At 46.7% G+C, this 23,185-nt stretch overlaps 1 protein-coding gene across 1 annotated transcript in view; it reads right to left on the bottom strand.

Annotated features, from left to right (window-relative positions):
• Nucleotides 1-23,185, bottom strand: part of BBS1 (Bardet-Biedl syndrome 1) — a gene marked incomplete at its 5' end in the record, with an annotated part of 131,093 nt that overhangs the window by 94,292 nt on the left and 13,616 nt on the right. Inside the window, one exon of the mRNA XM_082270495.1 lies at nt 14,692-14,762. Within this exon, the coding sequence (XP_082126621.1) occupies nt 14,692-14,762 (71 nt within the window). The remainder of the gene's footprint in view (nt 1-14,691; nt 14,763-23,185) is intronic.

Raw genomic sequence — 23,185 nt, 5'->3', positions numbered from 1 at the left:
GCAAGTATAACCGGCGGAACAAAATAGAAACCCATACTTCTCTTTTAATTTGTAATGATGTACTGTAAATAGTTTTAGCCTACTCCTATTAAACTGAACGTTCTTGAAGTTTGTAAACTTATTTTGTATAGATGCCCACATATATGTTTCTTTGAATTATGCAACACACATGCACTATGCCCTGTGATTAGATGCTGCTGTGTCACACATTTCGCAGGGCCTGCCTTCTGAACTGTAGAGGTGCTGACAGGAGGACTTTCAGGAGGCGGAGTCAGTAAAGAAATCACTGCTTGCAGACTGCACAGTACCATGAGATATGTAATTCTTAGAAATTGCAAGTAAACAGCAGAGGAGAAGATGCAAAGCATGCAGGGAATCCAGGAAGTTTTAGAAAGAGATAAGCAGTAGACAGGAACAATATAAAAAGGAGGGTAAGTAAGCTTATATTGAACTGTCAGTGTTTAGAAACACAGAAGAGTGACTGAAAAAAGATAAAAAAAAAAAAAAGACCAAGTACTCACCCAATATACACTAAATTACCAAATGTATTGGGATGCTTGCCTTTACACACACATGAACTTTAATGGCATCCCAGTCTTAGTCCGTAGTGTTCATCATTGAGTTGGCCCACCTTATGCAGCTATAAAAGCTTCAACTCCTCTGGGAAGGCTGTCCACAAGGTTTAGGTATGTGGCTATGGGAATGTTTGGCCATTCTTCCAGAAGCACATTTGTGAGGTCAGGAACGGATGTTGGAGATAAGGCCTGGCTCGCAGTCTGCGCTCTAATTCACCTTAAAGGTGTTCTATCGGTCATCCATGTCTTTATGGACCTTGCTTTGTTCACTGGTGCGCAGTCATGTTGGAACAGGAGGGGGCCACCCCCAAACTGTTCCCACAAAGTTGGGAGCAAGAAATTGTCCAAAATGTCTTGGCATGCTGACACACCTTAGTTCCCTTCACTGGAACTAAGGGGCCAAGCCAAAGCCCTGAACAACAATCCCCCTCCACCAAATGATTTGGACCCGTGCGCAAAGTAAGGCCCATAAAGACATGGACGAGCGAGTTTGGGGTGAAGGAACTTGACTGGCCTGCACAGAGTCCTGACCTCAACCCGACAGAACACCTTTAGGATGAATTTGAGCGTAGACTGCAAGCCAGGCCTTCTCATCCTAATCTCACAAATGCGTTTTTGGAAGAATGGTAAAACATTCCCATAGACGCACTCTTAAAACTTGTGGACAGCTTTTCCAGAGCAGTTGAAGCTGTTGTAGCTGCAAAAGGTGGGCTAACTCAATATTGAACCCTACGGACTAAGACTGGGATGCCATTAAAGTTCATGTGCGTGTAAAGGCAGGCGTCCATGTCTTTATTTATATTACACACACTAATTATATATACACACACACACTGTATATATTTTTAAATACTTTTTTGTCTGACTATAGATCTATGTTTGACCTAAGCATAAAACGAACAACCTTCTGCACTCAAGATGGATGTTCCAGCAATAGTGGATCTTAGATCTTTAATTACTCAAAACAAAAATTCAAAACGAACGACACATTTCAAAAGATAGTAGGGCAAACCTCAAAAAATTCTAAAATATATTAATAGTAAAAAAGGTCAGGTCTGAGCATGTAGGCCCTTTACAAAATTATCAGGAGTGGGTGACTGGGGACAAAGAGAAGGCAAATGTATTAAATACTTTCTTCAGCTCTGTGTATACAAAGGAGTATGGGGGAGCTCATGACCATAAGGAGGACGGTATGGACACAGCCCCAAATGAACCACAATGGCTCAAAATTTGGTCCAGAAATATTTAGATGGAATAAAGGCGAATAAAGCACCTGGACCGGATGGCATTCACCCACGGATCCTAAAAGAATTGAGCTTTGTTATTTCAAAGACTTTGTTCCTAATTTTTAGGGACTAGTTAAGGACTGGAATAGTACCACTGGATTGGCGTAAGGTCAATATGGTGCCTATATTCTAAAAAGGTAATTATTTTTTTTCAAGTAACTATAGAACTGTTAGTTAACTTCTATAGTTGGGAAGATATTGGAGAGATTAATAAAAGACCACATAGATTAATTCTTGCTGGAAAAAAAATATTTTAAGTAACAGACAGCATTGATTCATGAAAGACAGAAGTTGTCAGATAAATCGGATTTCTTTTTAGGAGGAGGTAAGTAAAACCTTGGACAAAGGAGTGGCTGTGGACGTGGTATATTTGGATTTGCAAAAGCGTTTGACACAGTTCCCCATACACGGCTAATGTGTAAGGTACAGGCTTGAAAAAAAAATCAGTTTGTAAATGGATAGAAAAGTCTGTATTTAGAGAGTATCAGTCAATGAGTCATACTCTGAATGGTCTAAGGTTATCAGTGGTGTACCCCAAGGTTCAGTGTTGGGACCCTTACTTTTTAATATCTGTATAAATGATATAGGGTCTGGGATTAAACGTACCATTTCATTCTTTGCTGATGACACCAAGCTATGCAGTGGAATAACTTCCCTACAGAATGTCTCCAACTTACAAGCCAACCTCAATGCACTGTTTTATTGGGCAATTGTGTGGAAAAACGGAATTTTTGTAAAATCTTACCTGTAAAATTCCTTTCTCTGAGTCCTCCGACAGTCGCCGCCTCTTCATATTCGTCACATATGGGGTATTAGACTTTGCTCCGAAGGAGTAGCTAGGCAACAGAATATGTTAACATTAAAGCTTTTAACATATCCCACCCTCAAGGGGTGGTCCCCTCAGTCAATACCCTCCTACTTCCTGCAACCATATCTCAGTTTTAGTGGAATAGCAGTAGAGTATACAACCAAACCCCAAAAGAGGGGCGGGGGCGGCGACTGTCGGAGGACTCAGAGAAAGGAATTTTACAGGTAAGATTTTACAAAAATTCCGTTTTCTCTTATGTCCTCCGACAGTCGCCGCCTCTTCATATTAGTCACATATGGGGACGTCCAAAAGCAGTGCAAACATGAGGGGTGGGAAACGCATCCGCGCCGAAAGGCAACGCAGTCTCCGCATCAAAGAAAGGAACCTTACCAAAGGAAGGAACCCAGCTGGGCAACAGGAAAAAACAGGTGCTCAACAGGAGCAACAACCCAGGAAAAGACAAATAACCAGGGGATAAAAAAAAAACGTATCCCAACAGCCAGTGGTCCCTACAAGGGACCCTAGGGAATCGCCGCACTAAGAACCTTGCGGACAAAGGAAGCATCCGCCGATGCCTGAACATCTACTTTGTAGAATTTCGTGAAAGTGTGCACGGTCGACCAAGTCGCCGCCTTACACACCTGGGCTACAGAAGCCCCATGACGACAGGCCCAAGACGTACTCAGAGATCTAGTAGAGTGCGCCTTCACAGGCACAGGGGGAACCTTCCCCTGCAAAGCATAGGCCTGTTCAATGGTCTGCCTGATCCATTTGGCGATGGTAGAGGCCGACGCCGCCATGCCCTTCCGAGGACCCTCTGGAAGAACAAACAAGGAATCCGTCTTTCGAAAAGACTCAGTCGATTTAAGGTAAACCCTTATCGCCCGAACAACATCCAAAGAATGTAATCTCACCTCCTTCGGATGTGTAGGCTTCGCGCACAGCGAAGGCAAGACAATATCCTCATTAAGATGGAATTCCGAAACTCGTTTCGGAAGAAAAGAAGGATTAGGTCGCAAGACCACCTTATCCAAATGAACAACCAGATACGGAGACTTGCAGGACAAAGCTGCCAGCTCCGACACTCTGCGAGCCGAAGTGATCGCAACCAAAAAGGCGACCTTTTTGGACAACATAGACAACGAGATCTCCCTGATCTGTTCAAAAGGAGCACGTTGCAACACAGATAGAACGAGATTCAAGTCCCAAGGGGGCAGAGGATCCCTCCTAGGGGGAACCAGATGCCGCACACCCTGAACAAAAGTGCCAACCGAGGAGTTGGAGGCCACGGGACGTTGAAACAGAACGGCCAGCGCAGACACCTGACCCTTTATCGTAGCCAGCGCCAAACGCTGATCGACACCCGTTTGAAGGAAGGACAGCACTCGGGAAACCGAGTACGTGAGGGGAGAAAATCCCCTGGACTCACACCAAGCAAAATAGGCCTTCCAAGTACGGTAATAAACCTTCCCCGAGGAAGACTTCCTCGCGTTGATCAAGGTATGAACGACATCCGGGGAGAGACCCTTCTCCCTCAGGACCTCGGTCTCAACAGCCAGGCCGTCAAAGCCAGCGACTGTAAAGCAGGATGGTATATTGGACCTTGAGACAGGAGATCGTTTCGAAGAGGCAGACGCCACGGGGCGTCGACCGCCAGATTCACGAGGTCTGCGTACCAGGACCGGCGAGGCCAGTCTGGTGCCACAAGAATCACCGTGCTGCGTTCCGAGTGTAACCTGCGAAGGAACCTGGACAGCAACTGAATCGGTGGAAACGCGTACATCAGCCTGTACTGATGCCACGGGGCCACTAACGCGTCCGACGCGTCTGCCCGAGGGTCGCGCGTCCTTGCCACGAACCTTCTCACCTTGTTGTTGAGACGAGACGCGAACAGGTCCACATCTGGAAGACCCCACTTCGCGCACAACATCTGGAAGACAGTCGGTGGAGAGACCATTCCCCCTGATCCAGGGTCTGGCGACTCAGATAGTCCGCCTGCCAGTTCTCCACCCCCGGAATGTGAACCGCCGTTATCGCCGGGACATGAGTCTCGGCCCAAGTCAGAATGTCGGCCACTTCTCGAGCCGCTCGGGCACTCCTGGTGCCCCCTTGGTGGTTGATGTAGGCCACCGCTGTGGCATTGTCCGTCTGCACCCGAACCGGGCAGCCCCGCAGCCGGTCCGTCCAGCGATGAAGACAGAGATTTATCGCACGCAATTCCAGAATGTTGATCGGAAGGGAGGACTCCCCCTCCGACCAAGTCCCCTGGGCGGACAGAACGCCCAGAACACCACCCCAGCCCGACAGGCTGGCATCCGTGGTGATTACCGTCCACGAGATAGGACGAAACGACTTGCCCCCGGACACCATCGGGGACTGGAGCCACCACAGAAGGTCTCTTCTGGTGCGATGACTCAACGAGATTTGAAGATCCAGAGATTGAGGTCGCCCGTCCCACATGGACAGGATCTCCGCTTGGAGACCCCGCGTGTGAAACTGGGCGAAGGGAATCGCCTCGAAGGCCGAGACCATCAATCCCAGACATCTCATGCACGTCCGCAGAGACGAGTGCGGAACGTCCCTGAGGGACCTGACTTCCTCCTGAAGAGTTCTGAGTTTGTCTTCCGGCAGGAAGACATTCGCCTGCACCGAGTCCAGAATCATTCCCAGGTAGGGAAGACGAACCGACGGACTCAGCGTCGACTTTGGAAAATTTATCGTCCAACCAAACACCTGCAGAGTTTGCATCGTGACAGACAGGTCCTCCTCCAGACCCTGGCTGGTCGCAGACCGAACCAGAATGTCGTCCAGATACCCCAGGACAGAAATGCCCTGGGCCCTCAACAATGCCAGAACCGGTGCAAGCACCTTGGTGAAGACCCGCGGAGCCGAGGCGAGACCAAAAGGCAACGCCACAAACTGGTAGTGATCCTCCGCAATGGCAAATCGAAGGTACCTCTGGTGACCCTCGAAAATGGGGATGTGAAGATACGCATCCTTCAAATCGATGGAGGCCATGAATTCCCCCGGAACCAGGGCAGCCACCACCGACCGCAGGGATTCCATGCGGAACTTGCGAACCCGCACAGAGCGGTTCAGAGCCTTCAAGTCCAGAATTGGACGAACCTTGCCCTCCTTTCTGGGCACGGTGAACAGATTGGAATAAAACCCCCGAAATCTGTCCCGATGAGGCACCGGAACGACCACTCCCTGAGCCCTCAGGTCCCGCACCGCCAGGTGCAGGTCCCGCAAACGCTCTGGAGACAGTTGAAGATTTGAGGGAAAAAATCTGCTCTCCGGCCGAGAGAGAAACTCGATCTTGTAACCAGATCGAACGATCTCCTGAACCCATCTGTCCCGCACACGGGCCAACCAGGGCTGAAGAAAACCAAGCAAGCGTCCCCCCACAACAAAACTGGGTGAGGGTGCCCCTTCAGGCCGCACTGTTATGGGCTGCGGATCCGGATTGACCGGACTTTTGTTTTCCAGACCAGGGCTTCTTCTGAGAGCCTTGACCTTTGAACGGTTTGCCCTTGTAGTGCGACCGAAAGGCACGAAAGGACCCCTGAGGGGGCCGAAAATTAGCATGCTTCTTCCCAGAAGCCCCCTTAGCCTTGGGGAAATGGGGCAAGAGAGTGCTCTTACCTCCGGTGATCCCCTTAATCAACACATCCAAGGACTCCCCAAAAAGGCGAGACCCATCATAAGGCAGATTGGCTAAGGTCTTACGTGAAGACTGGTCCACCGACCAACATTTCAACCAAACCAGGCGGCGAGACAACACCGCCACGCTGTGCACACGTGCAGCCAACGGAACTAGGTCCAGGTCCGCATCACACAGATACATGACACCCTGGTGGATTTGATCCACCATATCCAGGGTCGCCGGCGAGGCCGAATTGGCCACTAGGACGCGCCTAAGCATCTGCGTCCAACTTGCGATCGCCTGGGCCGCCATGAGAGAAGCAAACAGAGCCTTAAGCATAGAACCCGTAACAGAATAAGTATGACGGGCAAGAGACTCCAATCTCCTATCCGTGACATCACGGAACACAGGGGAATCCTCTGCAGGAATCGCAGTGGATTTGTTTAAAACCGCAATTGCGTGATCCACTGGGGGAGGCACACACCACCTTTCATCAGTGGAAGGCGAGAAAGGATAACGCAGCTTGAACCTACTTGGTACAGCAAAAGGTTTGCGCAGATTGCGCCATTGTTCTTGAACAGCGCGCTGAAAATCATCATTGCAGGGAAAAACCTGCGGCGTCCTGCGTTTTCTCTGCGTCCCATAAGCCGCCAAGGCAGCGGGGGGACACACTTCATCCTGCAAACGCAGCGTTTGCTTTATGGAAGCAATCAATTCATCCATGATTGCAAGCTCTTCAGGCGAGCCAGGGGGAGAATTATCAACCCCTTCAACGTCAGCCTCCACCTCGGACCCCACTAGATCCAGGGAGGAGCGGGACCCCGATAAGGAGGCCCCCGCCATAACAGCCCCATCACCTTCACCCTCAGAATCAGAGGAAAGAGCAACTCTGGGTCTTTTAGTAGATTGAGCAGCCACCAGCATCTGCACCTGAGCAGCAAGGCCAGCCACAATAGTGGCTAAATCCCCCCCTGAGGGGGAAACAGCGGTCCCCTGGCTTTCCACCAAGGCGGTAGGAAATTTGCCCTCCTGAGAATCCATTGCCCCTATAACAAATGCCGGATAATAAAGGGTTAACTGCCCCTTTAACCAAGCGCGGCGAGCGCAGCCCACCGCACCACACACAAGCACAATGAGACCCCCACAGGGAATAATAAACTTAACACAGGCAATGGATAGCAAGAACAGAAGGATAAAACCTGAGGAGACCCTCGCCGCTGCTGCTGCCTCGATCGGTGTTCCTGGAGAAGAGGAAGTGATGCTGCCAGGGCGCTCTATGAAAGCCTATGGGAGGCTACAAGAAAATGGCCGCTATGCATGTAGAACATGCGGCCGGAGCGAGTGTAGGCAAAATGGCGCCGTTTGGCGCCGAAACCGCCGCTCCACAGTACAGTAATGCACACATGTCATCCATGTATAAAAACACATGTCAGATCGCCGCAGCGATCGCTGTATAATGCCCAAACATGCCACAAAACATGCCCCACAGCACACAGCTTCTCACACTGACAAGGCTGACACACACAGTGTCACACAGCTCCCCCCCCCCTTGCAGCCCACAGCATGCAGCCGAGAGATAGGGAGACAAACAGTGTGAATAGAGGCAGGTTACACAGTCCCAGACTGACACCCCCCCAGACAGACAGGTCCCCACATAAATACACTTACCTCACAATGATGTGGGGGACCCGCACAGGCGAACAAGCCGCTGCACATGAGGCAGGGAGAGTCGCATACAAGACACACAGAATGGGGGTTAAGAAACCGCACAGCGTCCAGTGAGGTAGCCACCTCACCAATCATCCCTGCACCGAACAGGGATGGGTCGTTCACTGTGCCAGGAGCGTTACCTGGCTGAACGCTCGATGGCAGGCTGGGAAGCCACCGACCCACGACCTGCGACCAGGGGGATCAGCCCGAGACCCAGCCCGCATGATCCTCTTCATCCGAAGAACTAACTAACACTGACAAAAAGAACAGCTAAGTAAAGGTAGAGAGAAAACTCAAACAAAAAATCAAAAAAGAAGAAAGAGTCTGGGGCAGAAAGCCCCAGCACAGAGAGAGCCAGCCACTCCTGACAAGCTAGACATTAAAACTGAGATATGGTTGCAGGAAGTAGGAGGGTATTGACTGAGGGGACCACCCCTTGAGGGTGGGATATGTTAAAAGCTTTAATGTTAACATATTCTGTTGCCTAGCTACTCCTTCGGAGCAAAGTCTAATACCCCATATGTGACGAATATGAAGAGGCGGCGACTGTCGGAGGACGTAAGAGAAATACATCCTAGGAGGAGAACAGCTGGGGGAGTCAATGGTGGAGAAGGATCTGGGTTTTCTGGTAGGGCAATAACTGCACAGCATGAAGCAGATATCCTACAGAATGACCTGGACAAAATAACGGAGTGGGCAACGACAAGGCAAATGAGGTTTAATGTGGAGAAGTATAAGGTTTTGCACTTGGGGTCTAAAAACATAAAAGCACAATACACTTTAGGAGGGGAACCCTTGGGGGAATCAAAAATGGAGAAAGATCTGGGAGTCTTGGTTGATGATAGATTAGGCAATAGCATGCAATGTCAAGCGGCAGCTGCCAAAGCCAGCAGAATATTAGCATGCATAAAGAAAGGGATGTATTCCAGAGATAAGACTATAATCCTTCCACTTTATAAAACTCTGGTCCGACCGCATCTAGAGTATTCTGTCCAGTTCTGGTCGCCAGTCCTCAGGACAGATGTGTTGGAGCTGGAGAGAGTCCAGAGAAGGGCAACTAAACTAATTAGGGGATTGGAGGACCTTAATTATGAAGAGCGTCTGCAATTGCTTGATTTATTCTCCCTGGAGAAGAGACGCCTGAGGGGGGACATGATAGCAATTTACAAATATCTCAATGGGGATCTCAGCTTAGAAAAAAAGCTGTTCAGTCGAAGGGATTGCACGAGGACATACAATGCGATTAGAGGAGAGGCGTTTTAACCTCAGGCAATGTGGGGGGTTCTTTACTGTTAGGGCTACAAGATTGTGGAATTCTCTACCACAAGAGGTGGTTTCTGCGGGAAGTATGGTGGCTTTCAAAAGACTCTTAGACGTACATCTCAAGGATCAGAACATTCAGGGCTATGCGAGATTATTACAGCCACACACACCTACACAGGTTGAACTGGATCGACTATTGTTGTCTTTATTCAACCTCATCTACTATGTAACTATATTAAGCCTAACAATAGCATGCAAAGCCAAGCTGCGGTTTCCAAACAAAGCAAAATCCTCTCTTTTATTAAGAGAGCTATAAACTCCAGAGAGAGAGCGGGATATCGTTTTGCCCCTGTATAAACCATTAGTAAGACCTCATCTGGAATATGCATAGTTACATAGTTAGTGAGGTTGAAAAAAGACATCAGTCCATCCAGTTCAACCTATGATGTGTGTGTGTGTTTGCTTTTAACCATACATTGTATACCCCTGTATGTTGTGGTCTCTAAGGTGCCCATCTAATAGTTTTTTGAAACTATCAATGCTCCCTGCTGATACGACTGCTTGTGGAAGAGATTTCCACATCCTTACCGCTCTTACAGTGAAGAACCCCTTACGCACTTTAAGGTTAAACCGCCTTTCCTCAAGTTTTAGTGAGTGGCCACGTGTCTTATTGTATCTCCTCTCTCTGAATAGTTTGTTCCTTATGCTAGGGTCGCCAGTACAGTATTTGTACATTGATATCATATCCCCCCTCAATCGTCTCTTCTCCAGAGAGAATAGGTTCAGTGCTTGTAGTCTTTCCTCATAGCTGATGTCCTCCATTCCCCTAATTATTTTTGTTGCCCTTCTCTGGACTTTCTCCAGTTCCAGCACATTCTTTCTGAGGACCGGTGCCCAGAACTGGACAGCATACTCCAGATGTGGCCGGACCAGAGTCTTGTAGAGTGGAAGAATAATCTCTTTATTTCTCGAGTGAATCCCCTTTTTAATACATCCCAGTATTCTGTTGGCTTTGCTTGCGGCGGCTTGGCATTGCATGCCACTGCCAAGCCTGTTGTCTACCAGTACCCCCAGGACCCTTTCCATCCTAGACTCACCCAGAGGTTCCCCCCCTAGTGAGTAGCTTGCTTTCTGGTTTCTGGCCCCCAAGTGCATTACTTTACATTTTTCAACATTAAACCTCATCTGCCATGTAGTTACCCACCCCGTTATTTTGTTCAGGTCCGCTTGCAAGGTTTCCACATCCTGCATAGAAGATATTGGCATGCTTAGTTTGCAGTTAAGTTCAGTCCGGACTGGGGGAGCCCAAAAGAAACACTGGAAAAACAGAAAGAGGGTGCGCCAGCCTTGCTCATTACCTTTAAAAAATCCTGACCCAAGCATGTTTCCATTCACTTACTGTTGACCGGCTCTCTACCTCCACTGGAAGTTCATTCTAAGCATCAACTTAATCATCAAGCATCATTAAAACTGTACTTTCTAAGGCTAGTTTTGAACTTTCCTTCTGCTAGTTTGAAGTCATGCCCCTGTGTTCTTGGTCTTAGCTTTATATTAAAAATACTGTCCTCCTGAGCCTTATTAACACCCTTAACGTATTTAAAGGCTTCAGTCATGTCTCCCCTTTCCCTCCTTTCCTTCAGACTAGAGCTGCACAATTCTGGATAAAATTAGAATTGTGAATCATGAAAAACAAAATTGGGCTAACTTTACTGTTTAGTTTTTTTTTTTTTAATTCATTAAAGTGAATTTTTGCAACAAAAACTGGGTTTGAAAGACCGCTGTGCAAATACAGTGCGACATAAAATATTGCGACATAAAATATTGCAACAATCCCCATTTTATTTTTTAGGGTTCATGCTTTTATATAATATGTTTGGGGTTCTAAGTAACTTTCTAGCAAAAAAAAATAGTGATTTTTAACTTGTAAGCAACAAGTGCCAGAAAAAGGCCTGGTCTTTAAGTGGTTAACCGGTTCCGGACCGCCCACCGTATATACAGTGCATTGCGAAAGTATTCGGCCCCCTTGAACTTTTCGACCTTTTGCCACATTTCAGGTTTCAAACATAAAGATATAAAACTGTAATTTGTTGTGAAGAATCAACAACAAGTGGGACACAATCATGAAGTGGAACGAAATTTATTGGAGATTTCAAACTTTGTTAACAAATAAAAAACTGAAAAATTGGGCGTGCAAAATTATTCAGCCCCTTTACTTTCAGTGCAGCAAACTCTCTCCAGAAGTTCAGTGAGGATCTCTGAATGATCCAATGTTGACCTAAATGACTAATGATGATAAATAGAATCCATCTGTGTGTAATCAATTCTCCGTATAAATGCACCTGCACTGTGATAGTCTCAAAGGTCCGTTTAAAGTGCAGAGAGCATCATGAAGAACAAGGAACACACCAGGCAGGTCCGAGATACTGTTGTGGAGAAGTTTAAAGCTGGATTTGGATACAAAAAGATTTCCCAAACTTTAAACATCCCAAGGAGCACGGTGCAAGCGATAATATTGAAAAGGAAGGAGTATCAGAACACTGCAAATCTACGAAGACCTGGCCTTCCCTCTAAACTTTCAGCTCATACAAGGAGAAGACTGATCAGAGATTTAGCCAAGAGGCCCATGATCACTCTGCATGAACTGCAGAGATGTACAGCTGAGGTGGGAGACTCTGTCCTTAGGACAACAATCAGTCGTATACTGCACAAATCTGACCTTTATGGAAGAGTGGCAAGAAGAAAGCCATTTCATAAAGATATCCATAAAAAGTGTTGTTTAAAGTTTGCCACAAGCCACCTGGGAGACACACCAAACATGTTAAAGAAGGTGCTCTGGTCAGATGAAACCAAAATCAAACTTTTTGGCAACAATGCAAAACGTTATGTTTGGCGTAAAAGCAACACAGCTCATCACCCTGAACACACCATCCCCACTGTCAAACATGGTGGTGGCAGCATCATGGTTTGGGCCTGCTTTTCTTCAGCAGGGACAGGGAAGATGGTGAAAATCGATGGGAAGATGGATGGAGCCAAATACAGGACCATTCTGGAAGAAAACCTGATGGAGTCTGCAAAAGACCTGAGACTGGGATTATTATTATTTTACAAGATTTATATAGTGCCAACAGTTTGCGCAGCGCTTTACAATTTGAGGGAAGACAATACAGTTACAGTACAGTTCAAAACAGGAGGAACTAGAGGGCCCTGCTCGATAGAGCTTACAATCTAGAAGGGAGGGTCAAGTGAAACAAAAGGCAATAACCGTGGGGGATGGGTTGATGGAGAAAATGGAGGTACATTTGTTAGGGGTTGGTAGGATAGGCTTCTTTGAAAAGGAGGGTTTTCTGAGATCGCCTAAAAGCTAAGGGATGGAGATTTGTCTTCCAACAAGACAATGATCCAAAACATAAAGCAAAATCTACAATGGAATGGTTCACAAATAAACATATCCAGGTGTTAGAATGGCCAAGTCAAAGTCCAGACCTGAATCCAATCGAGAATCTGTGGAAAGAACTGAAAACTGCTGTTCACAAACGCTCTCCATCCAACCTCACTGAGCTCGAGCTGTTTTGCAAGGAGCAATGGGTAAAAATTTCAGTCTCTAGATGTGCAAAACTTATAGAGACATACCCCAAGCGACTTACAGCTGTAATCGCAGAAAAAGGTGGCGCTACAAAGTATTAACTTAAGGGGGCTGAATAATTTTGCACGCCCAATTTTTCAGTTTTTTATTTGTCAACAAAGTTTGAAATATCCAATAAATTTCGTTCCACTTTATGATTGTGTCCCACTTGTTGTTGATTCTTCGTAAAAAAATACAGTTTTATATCTTTAGGTTTGAAGCCTGAAATGTGGCAAAAGGTCGAAAAGTTCAAGGGGGCTGAATACTTTCGCAATGCACTGTATACTGTGGCACACTGGCCCTCCTGCGCGAACCGACGTTGGGCTACGTCAGTCGCATGCCGGCCAATATGGGGCGAGTGCGTGCCGTCGGCAGCACGTTCCCGCCCTCACTCGGCAGCAGGGACTCCGATGCATGGGGCAGGCGGCTCCAATTGCCGCCTGCAACCCGCGATCGCTCCCCGCTGAGAGAGAAGAACGGGCAGCTGTTGTAAACACAGATGACCATTCTCTCTGGAATGATCACAGAGCTCCTATGATCCTTCTATATAGGATCACAGGTCTCTATGGTCATTCCATAAGCCCCGCCCCATACAGTTAAAATCACTCCCCTAGGTTCACATTTAACCCATTGATCACCCACAGTGTTAACCCTTTCCCTACCAGTGTCATTATTACAGTAACAGTGCAGATTTTTAGCACTGATTACTGTAGTAATGTCACTGGTCCCCCCAAAAGTGTCAAAAATGTCAGTTAGGTGTTCGATCTGCCTGCCACAATGTTGCAGTCTCGCTAAAAATCGCAGATCGCTGCCATTACTAGTAAAAAAAAATAAAAATAAAACAATAAAAATGACATAAATATCTTTCCCGTAGTTAGTACACGCGATAACTTTTGCGCAAACCAATCAAAATACGCTTATTGATTTTTAAATTTTTTGGGGGGAATGGTATATAGCAGAAAGTGAAAAATATTGTTTTATTATTTTCAGAATTGCCGATCTTTTTTTGTTTATAGCGCAAAAAATAAAAATCGCAGAGGTGATCAAATACCACCAAAAGAAAGCTCTATTTGTGGGAAAAAAAGGACATCATTTTATTTGGATACGGCGTTGCATGACTGCGCAATTGTCCGTTAAAGTAACGCAGTGCCGAATCACAAAATATGGCCTGGTCATTAAGGGGGGAAATTTTCCGGTCCAGAAGTGGGTAAACTGACCTCATTAAGTGCCGGTTCACACTGCGTCGCTCCGACTTAGGGAGCGACCTGTGAAGTCGCTACTTCGGCGCGACTTGCACGGACTTCACAAAATGAATGTCTATGCAAGTCGCCTCCAGGTCGCCCCGAAGTAGTACAGGACCCTTTTTCTAAGTCGGAGCGACTTGTGTCGCTCCAATTAGAACGGCTATGGTACTACACAATGGGAGCGTGACGACCGCGAGTTGTCAGGCTGACAAGTCGCGGTCCAAGTCAGATCAATGAGAATGCGGTTTTACAGACTGTGGTTAATTTCTTTGATCTAAAAGAGCAAAATGATACTTTGTTTATAGTTATGTCCCAGCCTTAGCAGTGTTGATAAACATTTGCTGGAAGCTTTTTTTCGAGATTGCGATTTTTTAACGATTAATCGTGCAGCTCTACTTCAGGCTGTACATATTAAGTTCCTGATGTCTCTCCTGATATGTTCTATCCCTCAGACTTTTCATCATTTCCGTTGCCCATCTCAGGACTCATTCTATCTTACCAATATCTCCAGATTTTGAGAATTACCAATGTACTTACCAATGCAGGATGATAATGAATTCAGACCTGCAACGGGATCGTAATGGGCATCCAACCATTTTGAGGACTCACTGATGGGAAAAAAAAATGAAATGAAATCAGCACATCATACAAACAATCATTAACAGAGAATGATGAAAGGTTTACAGTGAAATATACAGAATCATTTGATTCTCATGCACAATTTATCTGTGAAAAAACATGCTTAGAATAAATAATAAAATAAACGAAATCAAGTTTGCCATTTGCCAGAAATGTACGAGAAAAACACAGCTATTTAAAAAATATTATTTGAGAAAAAACAAGTTTTTTAGAGTTTCTAACATTTTAGGAAAGGTTTGAATGCATACCAAAGCCCAATTCCAGTCAAAAACGTCTCTCTTCTGTTCCTCCTATTATTCCCTAAATACCCTTTACACTTACCTGAACCCACAGTCACGTGACTTTCAGGTCCTAAGCCTTCACTCCTATTTTTTTTCCAATGGGGTCCTTCTTCAAATGACCACATCACTACCTGCGTGATGTAGACCCTTTTCTATTGGCTGTTCAGCTGTGGATTCTCTCAGGAACCAGAAAAGAAGTTACCTCATTTGGACTCCAGTTGTTGTAATAATGATAATCCGTACATTCTCAATAATTTGTATCACTGAACAATTGTGAATCAACCACTTAAGCCCCGGAAGATTTTACCCCATTCCTGACCAGGCCCTAATTTGCGATTCGGCACTGCGTGATTTTAACGGACAATTGCGCGGTCGTGCGATGCTGTACCTAAACAAAATTTATGTCCTTTTTTCCCCACAAACAGAGCTTTCTTTTGGTGGTATTTGATCACCTGTGTGATTTTTACTTTTTGCGCTATAAGCAAAAAAAGAGCGTAAATTTTGAAAAAATAACAATATTTTTCAAATTTTTTTATATGAAATTCCCAATAAAAAAAAAAATGTAAAAATCAAAATTTTTTTAACATTTTAAGCCAATTTGTTTTCTGCTACATATGTTTGGAAAAAAAAAAATCGCAATAAGTGTATTTTGATTGTTTTGTGCAAAAGTTAGTGCGTTTACTAACTACAGGAAAGATTTTTGTCATTTTTGTTGGTTTTTTTTTTTTTTAACGAGTAATGGCGGCGATCAGCGATTTTTTTTTGCGGGACTGCGACATTGCGGGGGACAGATCGGACCCTTGACTGACATTTTTTACACTTTTGGGGTTACCAGTGACATTACTACAGTAATCAGTGCTATAAATATGCACTGTTACTGTAAAAATGACACTGGCAGGGAAGGGGTTGTGTCCCTAGGGGCGTGTTTCTAACTGTAAAGGGGTGTGGCTTTTCGTGTAACAACAGAGAAATACGATCCTGCATAGCAGAACCGTATGATCTCTGTCATTACACAGGGGAGAATGACAGGCGGCTGTCTTTCTCCCTCTCCACCCGACGATTGCGAGTGACCGGCGGAAATCGGGTCCGCCGGTCACACGCGCGGAGATGTTAGGGAGCGAGCGGGGGCGGGAGCGCGCTCGCCCCCTACAGCCTCACAGGCGAGCGACGTAGGTCTACGTCACTTTGCCTGAGAGGGGCTGACCGCCGACATAGATAGTCGTGCAGGGGTCGGCAAGTGGTTAAAGTAGCAATCTGGCTATTTTCCCCTACAATCCAAAGATTTGCAGCTCTAAATGCACCCTTTGTGAAATGTCTACCTTGGTGCTTATCCATTTCATGGAATGTGATGTGGTGATGGCAGGCAAGATAAAAAGGTTAGGTTTCTGTTCCTGTCCTCTCAACTCAACCATTTCTAGACAACCACCCACCCTCAACATACAGTGCCTTAAAAAATAATTTAAACTTGAAATTTTCCAAACTTTGTCATGTTACAACAAAAACAGAAATGTACTTTTTTTAGGATTTTATGTGATAGACTAACACAAAGTGGCACATAATTGTGAAGTGGAAGGAAAAAATGGATTTTTGTAAGATCTTACCGTAAAATCCTTTTCTCTTAAGCTCATTGACAGACGTAGTCTTCTTGATTCTCAAGAGCTGGGTTATGTTGTCTCTGCAGGAGTAGGACTAGGCAGAAAGACAAAACGTTCTGGCTCCACCTTAGGGGCAGTCCCTGAGGGTATATCCTCCCTCTCTCTGCTACAGGGAATCCGTTCTGTTCTAAAGCAGTAACAGAGAATTTAACCCAACCCAACTCAATGATAGAGGGGCGGGTACTACGTCTGTCAATGAGCTTAAGAGAAAAGGATTTTACGGTAAGATCTTACAAAAATCCATTTTTCTCTATCGCTCATTGACAGACGTAGTCTTCTTGATTCTCAAGAGCTGGGACATCCAGAAGCAGTGCCACAAATGAGGGGTGGGATTGATAAAAATCAAAATCCAATCTAGAAGGCCCAACCGGTGCCAAACTAGAAGTTTTAAAGGCTCATTATAAACAAAGAATGAGACTCAAAAGAAAAATTTCCAACGGAAAAAAACCCTCGAGGCAGACCACTGGTCTCCTCAAATGGCGGCCTGCAAAACCTTGCGGCCAAACACGGCATCAGATGATGCCATTACATCAACTTTATAATGTTTAGTAAAGGTATGCACCGACGACCAGGTAGCCGCCTTGCACACCTGGACCACTGACGCCTGATGGCGAAAGGCCCATGACGCACTAAGCGCCCGAGTGGAGTGCGCCTTAACAGGGAACGGGGGCTCCCGACCCTTAATAGAATAAGCCTGTACCACCGTCTGTCTGATCCATTTGGAAATGGTCGCGGCAGATGCAGGCAACCCCTTTTTGGGTCCATCCGGGATCACAAAAAGTGAATCCGTCTTGCGAAACGAGTCTGTCGTCTTTAAGTATACCCTGATCGCCCGGACCACATCCAAGGAGTGTAAAGCAAACTCCCGAGGATGACTGGGCTTAGGACACAGGGAAGGTAATACAATTTCTTCATTCAGATGAAATTCTGACACCACTTTTGGTAGGAAGGATGGATTCGGACGAAGAACCACCTTATCTTTATGAACCACCAGATATGGGGAACGACAAGATAATGCGGCCAGTTCTGACACCCTGCGTGCAGAAGTAATAGCCACCAAGAAGGCCACCTTCTGGGACAACGTAGGTAGAGGAATCTCCCTAATATCTTCAAAGGGAGGTTTCTGAAGAACCGACAATACTAAATAAGGATCCCAGGGTGGTAACGGCGCGCGCACTGGCGGAGCCAGATGTCGCACCCCCTGGATGAAATTCCGCACCAAGGAATGAGTAGCCAAAGGCTTCTGAAAGAAGATAGCTAATGCTGAGACCTGACCCTTGATAGTACTCAAGGCCAGTTTCTGCTCAACCCCTTGTTGCAGAAAAGCTAATATTCGACTAACCGAATAAGACCGTGGACGGAACCCCAGAGGTTCACACCATGCAATGTAGGACTTCCATGTGCGATGATAAATCTTTCTGGAAGTCGCTTTCCTTGCTTCAACTAGAGTAGGAATAACTGAAGCTGACAAACCTTTGTCCTTCAGCACCTGGGTCTCAATAGCCAGGCCGTTAAAGCCAGCGATCGTAAAGCAGGATGGAAGATCGGTCCCTGAGACAGTAGGTCCTCCCTGAGAGGAAGTCTCCACGGGACGTCCGCCACCAGTCTGACCACGTCGGCGTACCAAGCTCGACGAGGCCAGTCCGGAGCTACCAGAATTACTGGAATTCCTTCCTCCTCTATCCTGCGAAGAAGTCTTGGCAGTAACCCGAGAGGAGGGAAGGTATACATTAGCTGGTATTGCCCCCACGGGGCGATCAGTGCGTCTGCGGTCTCTGCTAGAGGATCGCGGGAGCGAGCCACGAATCTCTGTAGTTTCCTGTTGAATCGTGATGCCAACAGATCCACATCCAGGGTGCCCAACCGTAGGCACAACTGGTGAAAAACTTGGATGGAGGGACCATTCCCCCTGATCCAGAGTCTGACGGCTGAGATAATCTGCCTGCCAATTCTCCACCCCCGGAATGAACACCGCAGAGATAGCTGGAACAAATCGTTCCGCCCAGCGAAGAATGCAAGCCACTTCTTTGGCCGCTCGGGCACTCTTGGTGCCCCCCTGGTGATTGACATAAGCCACGGCCGTGGCGTTGTCCGACTGGATCCGAACCGGGCTGCCCTGGAGCTGCTCGGTCCAGTGAATCAGACAAAGTTTGATCGCTCTCAGTTCCAATACATTTATCGGCAACCTGGATTCTTCCGGGGACCAAAGTCCCTGGACAGATAACTGACCGAGAATTCCTCCCCATCCGGATAGACTGGCATCCGTGGTCACTATTGTCCAATATATTGGCAGAAATGACTTTTCCTGGCTGAGCATCGGAGACCGAAGCCACCAGACCAGAGACTCTTTGGTCTGTTTGCTCAATCGGATCTGATTGTCCAGGGATTCCGGATTCCGATTCCATCTGAGAAGAATCTCTTGCTGAAGAATTCGGGTATGGGACTGGGCAAATGGGACTGCTTCGAAGGAAGCCACCATCAATCCCAGAACCCTCATGCAAGTTCGAAGAGAAGACCAGCTGTTGGATAGTAACAACTGGACTGCTGATTGAATCTTCCGGAGTTTCCCTACCGGAAGAAAAACTCTTGACCTGACTGTGTCTAGAATTAGACCCAGATATTCGAGCCTCTGGGTGGGAACCAGAAATGACTTTTGCTGGTTCACCAGCCACCCGAATTCCTGTAAAGAAATTATAGTAATTTCTATGTTTTGTAGCAAGGTCTGAGGAGACTCTGCATGAAGCAGAAGATCGTCTAGGTAACCAAGAATCGATATGCCTCTTTGGCGCAGTAGTGCCAACATTGGGGCCAACACCTTCGTGAAGACCCGAGGAGCCGTGGCGAGACCGAAAGGTAACGCCACAAACTGATAGTGGTTCTCTTCTACGGAAAAGCGTAGAAACCGCTGATGTCCTGCGAAAATGGGAATGTGAAGATATGCGTCCTTGATGTCTATGGACGCTAGGACATCCCCTGGATGCAGGAAGGCTGCTACTGTGCGAATGGACTCCATTCTGAATTTTCTTATGTTGACAAAAGAATTGAGTGCCCTTAAGTCCAGAATTGGACGCACTTTGCCCTCTTTCCTGGGTATTGTAAATAGGTTTGAATAAAACCCCTGAAAACGTTCTGTCCAAGGAACGTGGACTACCACTCCTTGTTGTAGTAAATCCGTGACTGCTCTCCGCAGATCTTCTAAACAATCCGGGGATAGTCGAATATTGGAAGGGAAGAATCGCGCAGGTGGGAGAGATCGAAACTCGATCTTGTACCCTGACCTTATGACTTCGCAAACCCACTTGTCCGGGATTCTGGAAAGCCATGGATCCGGGAACCGGCGAAGACGTCCCCCCACCCCAGTTATGGGTGGGGGCGCACCTTCAGGCTTTGGACGATTTATCTTCAGGTCTGGAGGGGGCGGGCTTTTGCTTGCCCGACCAACGTCCCCTGAAGCCTCCTGAAGGAGCTTTGGAGGACTTAATTTTTTCACCCGCGGGACGAAAAAACCTCTTGTGAGCAGAAAAAGAAGGCCCTCGTTTTTGACGAGTTCCTTTACCTTTAACATTTTGCGGTAAAAAGGTGCTCTTTCCACCCGTGAGATCCTTAATGATCTCATCTAAGTTGGCTCCAAATAGACGCTCTCCTGAAAAGGGGATATTAGCCAATGCTTTTTTGGAACCTTGGTCGGCTAACCAACCTTTTAGCCACAGTGTACGCCTGAGAACCACTGCTGAGACTGATGCTCGCGCCAATAATGGAGTGGCGTCTAACGCCGCATCACACACAAACTGTAACCCCTGTATCATTTGTTCCAACAAATCTGATACCGCCTGAGGGACCTCTTCTAAGTCCCGGCGTAACCACTTGGTCCATTCAGTTACAGCCTGCGAAACCAGACCAATAGCAATTATTGGTCTGAAAGCTGATCCAATCAAGGTAAACATGGTGCGAGACATAGCTTCTATCTTGCGATCCACTGGATCTTTAAAAGACGGAGCGTCTTCTAGAGGAATAACCGTGGCTTTATTCAATCTAGCAATTGGTGAATCCACCACAGGTGGTTCTGTCCATTTCTTAATGAGGGTTTCCTCAAATGGATAACGCCTGTTAATGCGTTTAGAAATAGTAAAAGTGCGTTTTGGCAGACTCCATTCTTCTTTGATTGGATTGCCAAAACATTTGGGCAATGGAAAAACCTTCGCCACTTTGATGCGTTTTTTAGTCCCAAAAGGGATTTCAGTTTCAGCTATTTCCGACGGAATACCCTGTAATCTTAAGGTTTCTTGAACAGATACAATGAGTGCGTTTACCAACGCTTCCTCTTTGGCTATGGCTGATGCCGAAATATCCTCCTCACTGTCTGAAGAGACAGTACACGAGACACCAATCCCAGATGAAGTACCTGCAACTGCAGAAATAGGCTCAGAGTCTGAATCCGAGGTTTCAGATAATAAGGGGTTAGGCGGGGGTCGCTTTCTTGCGCCCTGTCCCTGACAAGCCACTTCCACCCGGGACACAAAAGTTTCCATAATAGCTGACAATGATTCAATCGTCAGTGGGGTGCTGGAGGATCCTGCAGACCCCTCGAGGGGATCCGGAGGAGATACATGAGTGGCAGGGTCCATGTTAATTCAGGACACCTTTGCCAGAAAAAACAAAAAAAAAAACTTTCTTTTTTTTTTTATTTTTTTTTATGTGTCTCCCCCTAGCGCAATAGCGCCCCTCAGAGTACCTGCTTCTCGATCCCCACAGAGAGAGAGAGGGACCCCCAAGGCTCACCAACCGATGCAGTGAAGTTTCCAACCAACTGCAGTCAGCGTCTGTCTTTTACAGACTGGAAGGAGCTGTTGCTTTTTCCCGGGTAGAAGGACGTGGCTCCGCCCCCTGTGTACGCCTTCCGGCGTTCCCAGCTCTCCACGAGGTAGCCGGGCTCATGAAACATGGCTGCCCCCATACAAGAGACATTAGACTCCAAAAACATGGCGGCCGGCGTGACCTGAGGACATACATGCACCTGGTCTACGGCAAAATGGCGGCGGACCGCCGAAATCGTTTTTTCCCAGCACATCCACCTGCATCTCTGCTAAGTGGCGATTTATTGATCTACAGGAGATACACTACAAATAAGGTAGGATTATACCTCCTATGTCTGCTGTAATGCTACAGTCTGCTGGGTAGAGTGTTAGCTCTCAAACCAAGTCCACTTCCCACAAACACATACTGTATTTACAAGGGGGACTTTTAGTGTCAGATATATACTGACCATGTATGGAGGGGCCCATAATTCATACTGCCTCATAACGAGGAAAAAAGGGAACGTTTACTCACCATACCGAACCGACAGGCACCCTCTCTTCACAATACCCTCTCCACCGGGGTGGGGGGTTGTGGACCACTCCGGACGCCTCGACTCTCTGGTTCCTGGCGTCCAAGCGAGACTTTTAACTCGCAAGGTCAGTCCCTCCACTGGGACTCCGTCGCGGCCGACCCAGCGCGGAGCTCTGGTCTGCACGCGCTCGTAGGCAGAAACCGGGGTGACCACTGGATCTCAACACCCAGCCCGTCGCCCGGCCCCGCATACTTACTTGAATGTGTCGCGGCCGACCAAGTGCAATGCAATGGTCTGCGCGCACTCGTAGGCCGGCTGGGGTGACCACTAGTGTCGCCCAGTCCGGCGTATTTGCTTGAAGATCTCACAGGAAAAAAATACTGGAGAAAAACTGCCTAAAAAAAATCTTTTTTTTTTTTTTTTTTAAAGAAAAAATCTTGCCAGGACCAAAAAGATCCCAGCAAGGAACTTAGGTCCTTACTCCTGACTAGACAGAAAAAAACTGATTCCCTGTAGCAGAGAGAGGGAGGATATACCCTCAGGGACTGCCCCTAAGGTGGAGCCAGAACGTTTTGTCTTTCTGCCTAGTCCTACTCCTGCGGAGACAACATAACCCAGCTCTTGAGAATCAAGAAGACTACGTCTGTCAATGAGCGATAGAGAAATGATCAATGGTTTTCATTTTTTTTTTTTTTTATAAATGAATATCCTAAAAGTGTGGCGTACATTGTATTCATCCCCCTTTACTCTGATACCCCTAACTAAAATCTAGTGGAACCAATTGCCTTCAGAATTCACCTAATTAGTAAATAGAGTCCACCCGTGTGTAATTTAATCTCAGTATAAATACAGCTGTTCTGTGAAGCCCTAAGAGGTTTGTTAGAGAACTTTACTGAACAAGCATCATCATCATGGCTAAAGAACACACCAGACAGGTCAGGGATAAAATTGTGGAGAAGTTTAAAGCAGGGTTAGGTTATAAAAAAAATATCCCAAGCTTTGAACATCTCACTGAGCATTGTTCAATCCATCATCCAAAAATGGAAAGAGTATGGCACAACCGCAAACCTACCAACACATGGCCGTCCACCTAAACTAACAGGCTGGGCAAGGAGAACATTATTCAG

The sequence above is a fragment of the Pelophylax lessonae genome (assembly GCF_965119305.1).
Source record: "Pelophylax lessonae genome assembly, chromosome: 10".
Classification (NCBI taxonomy): domain Eukaryota; kingdom Metazoa; phylum Chordata; class Amphibia; order Anura; family Ranidae; genus Pelophylax; species Pelophylax lessonae.
The sequence above is the reverse complement of the archived record's forward strand: the minus strand, read 5'-3'. Positions and strand labels throughout refer to the sequence as shown.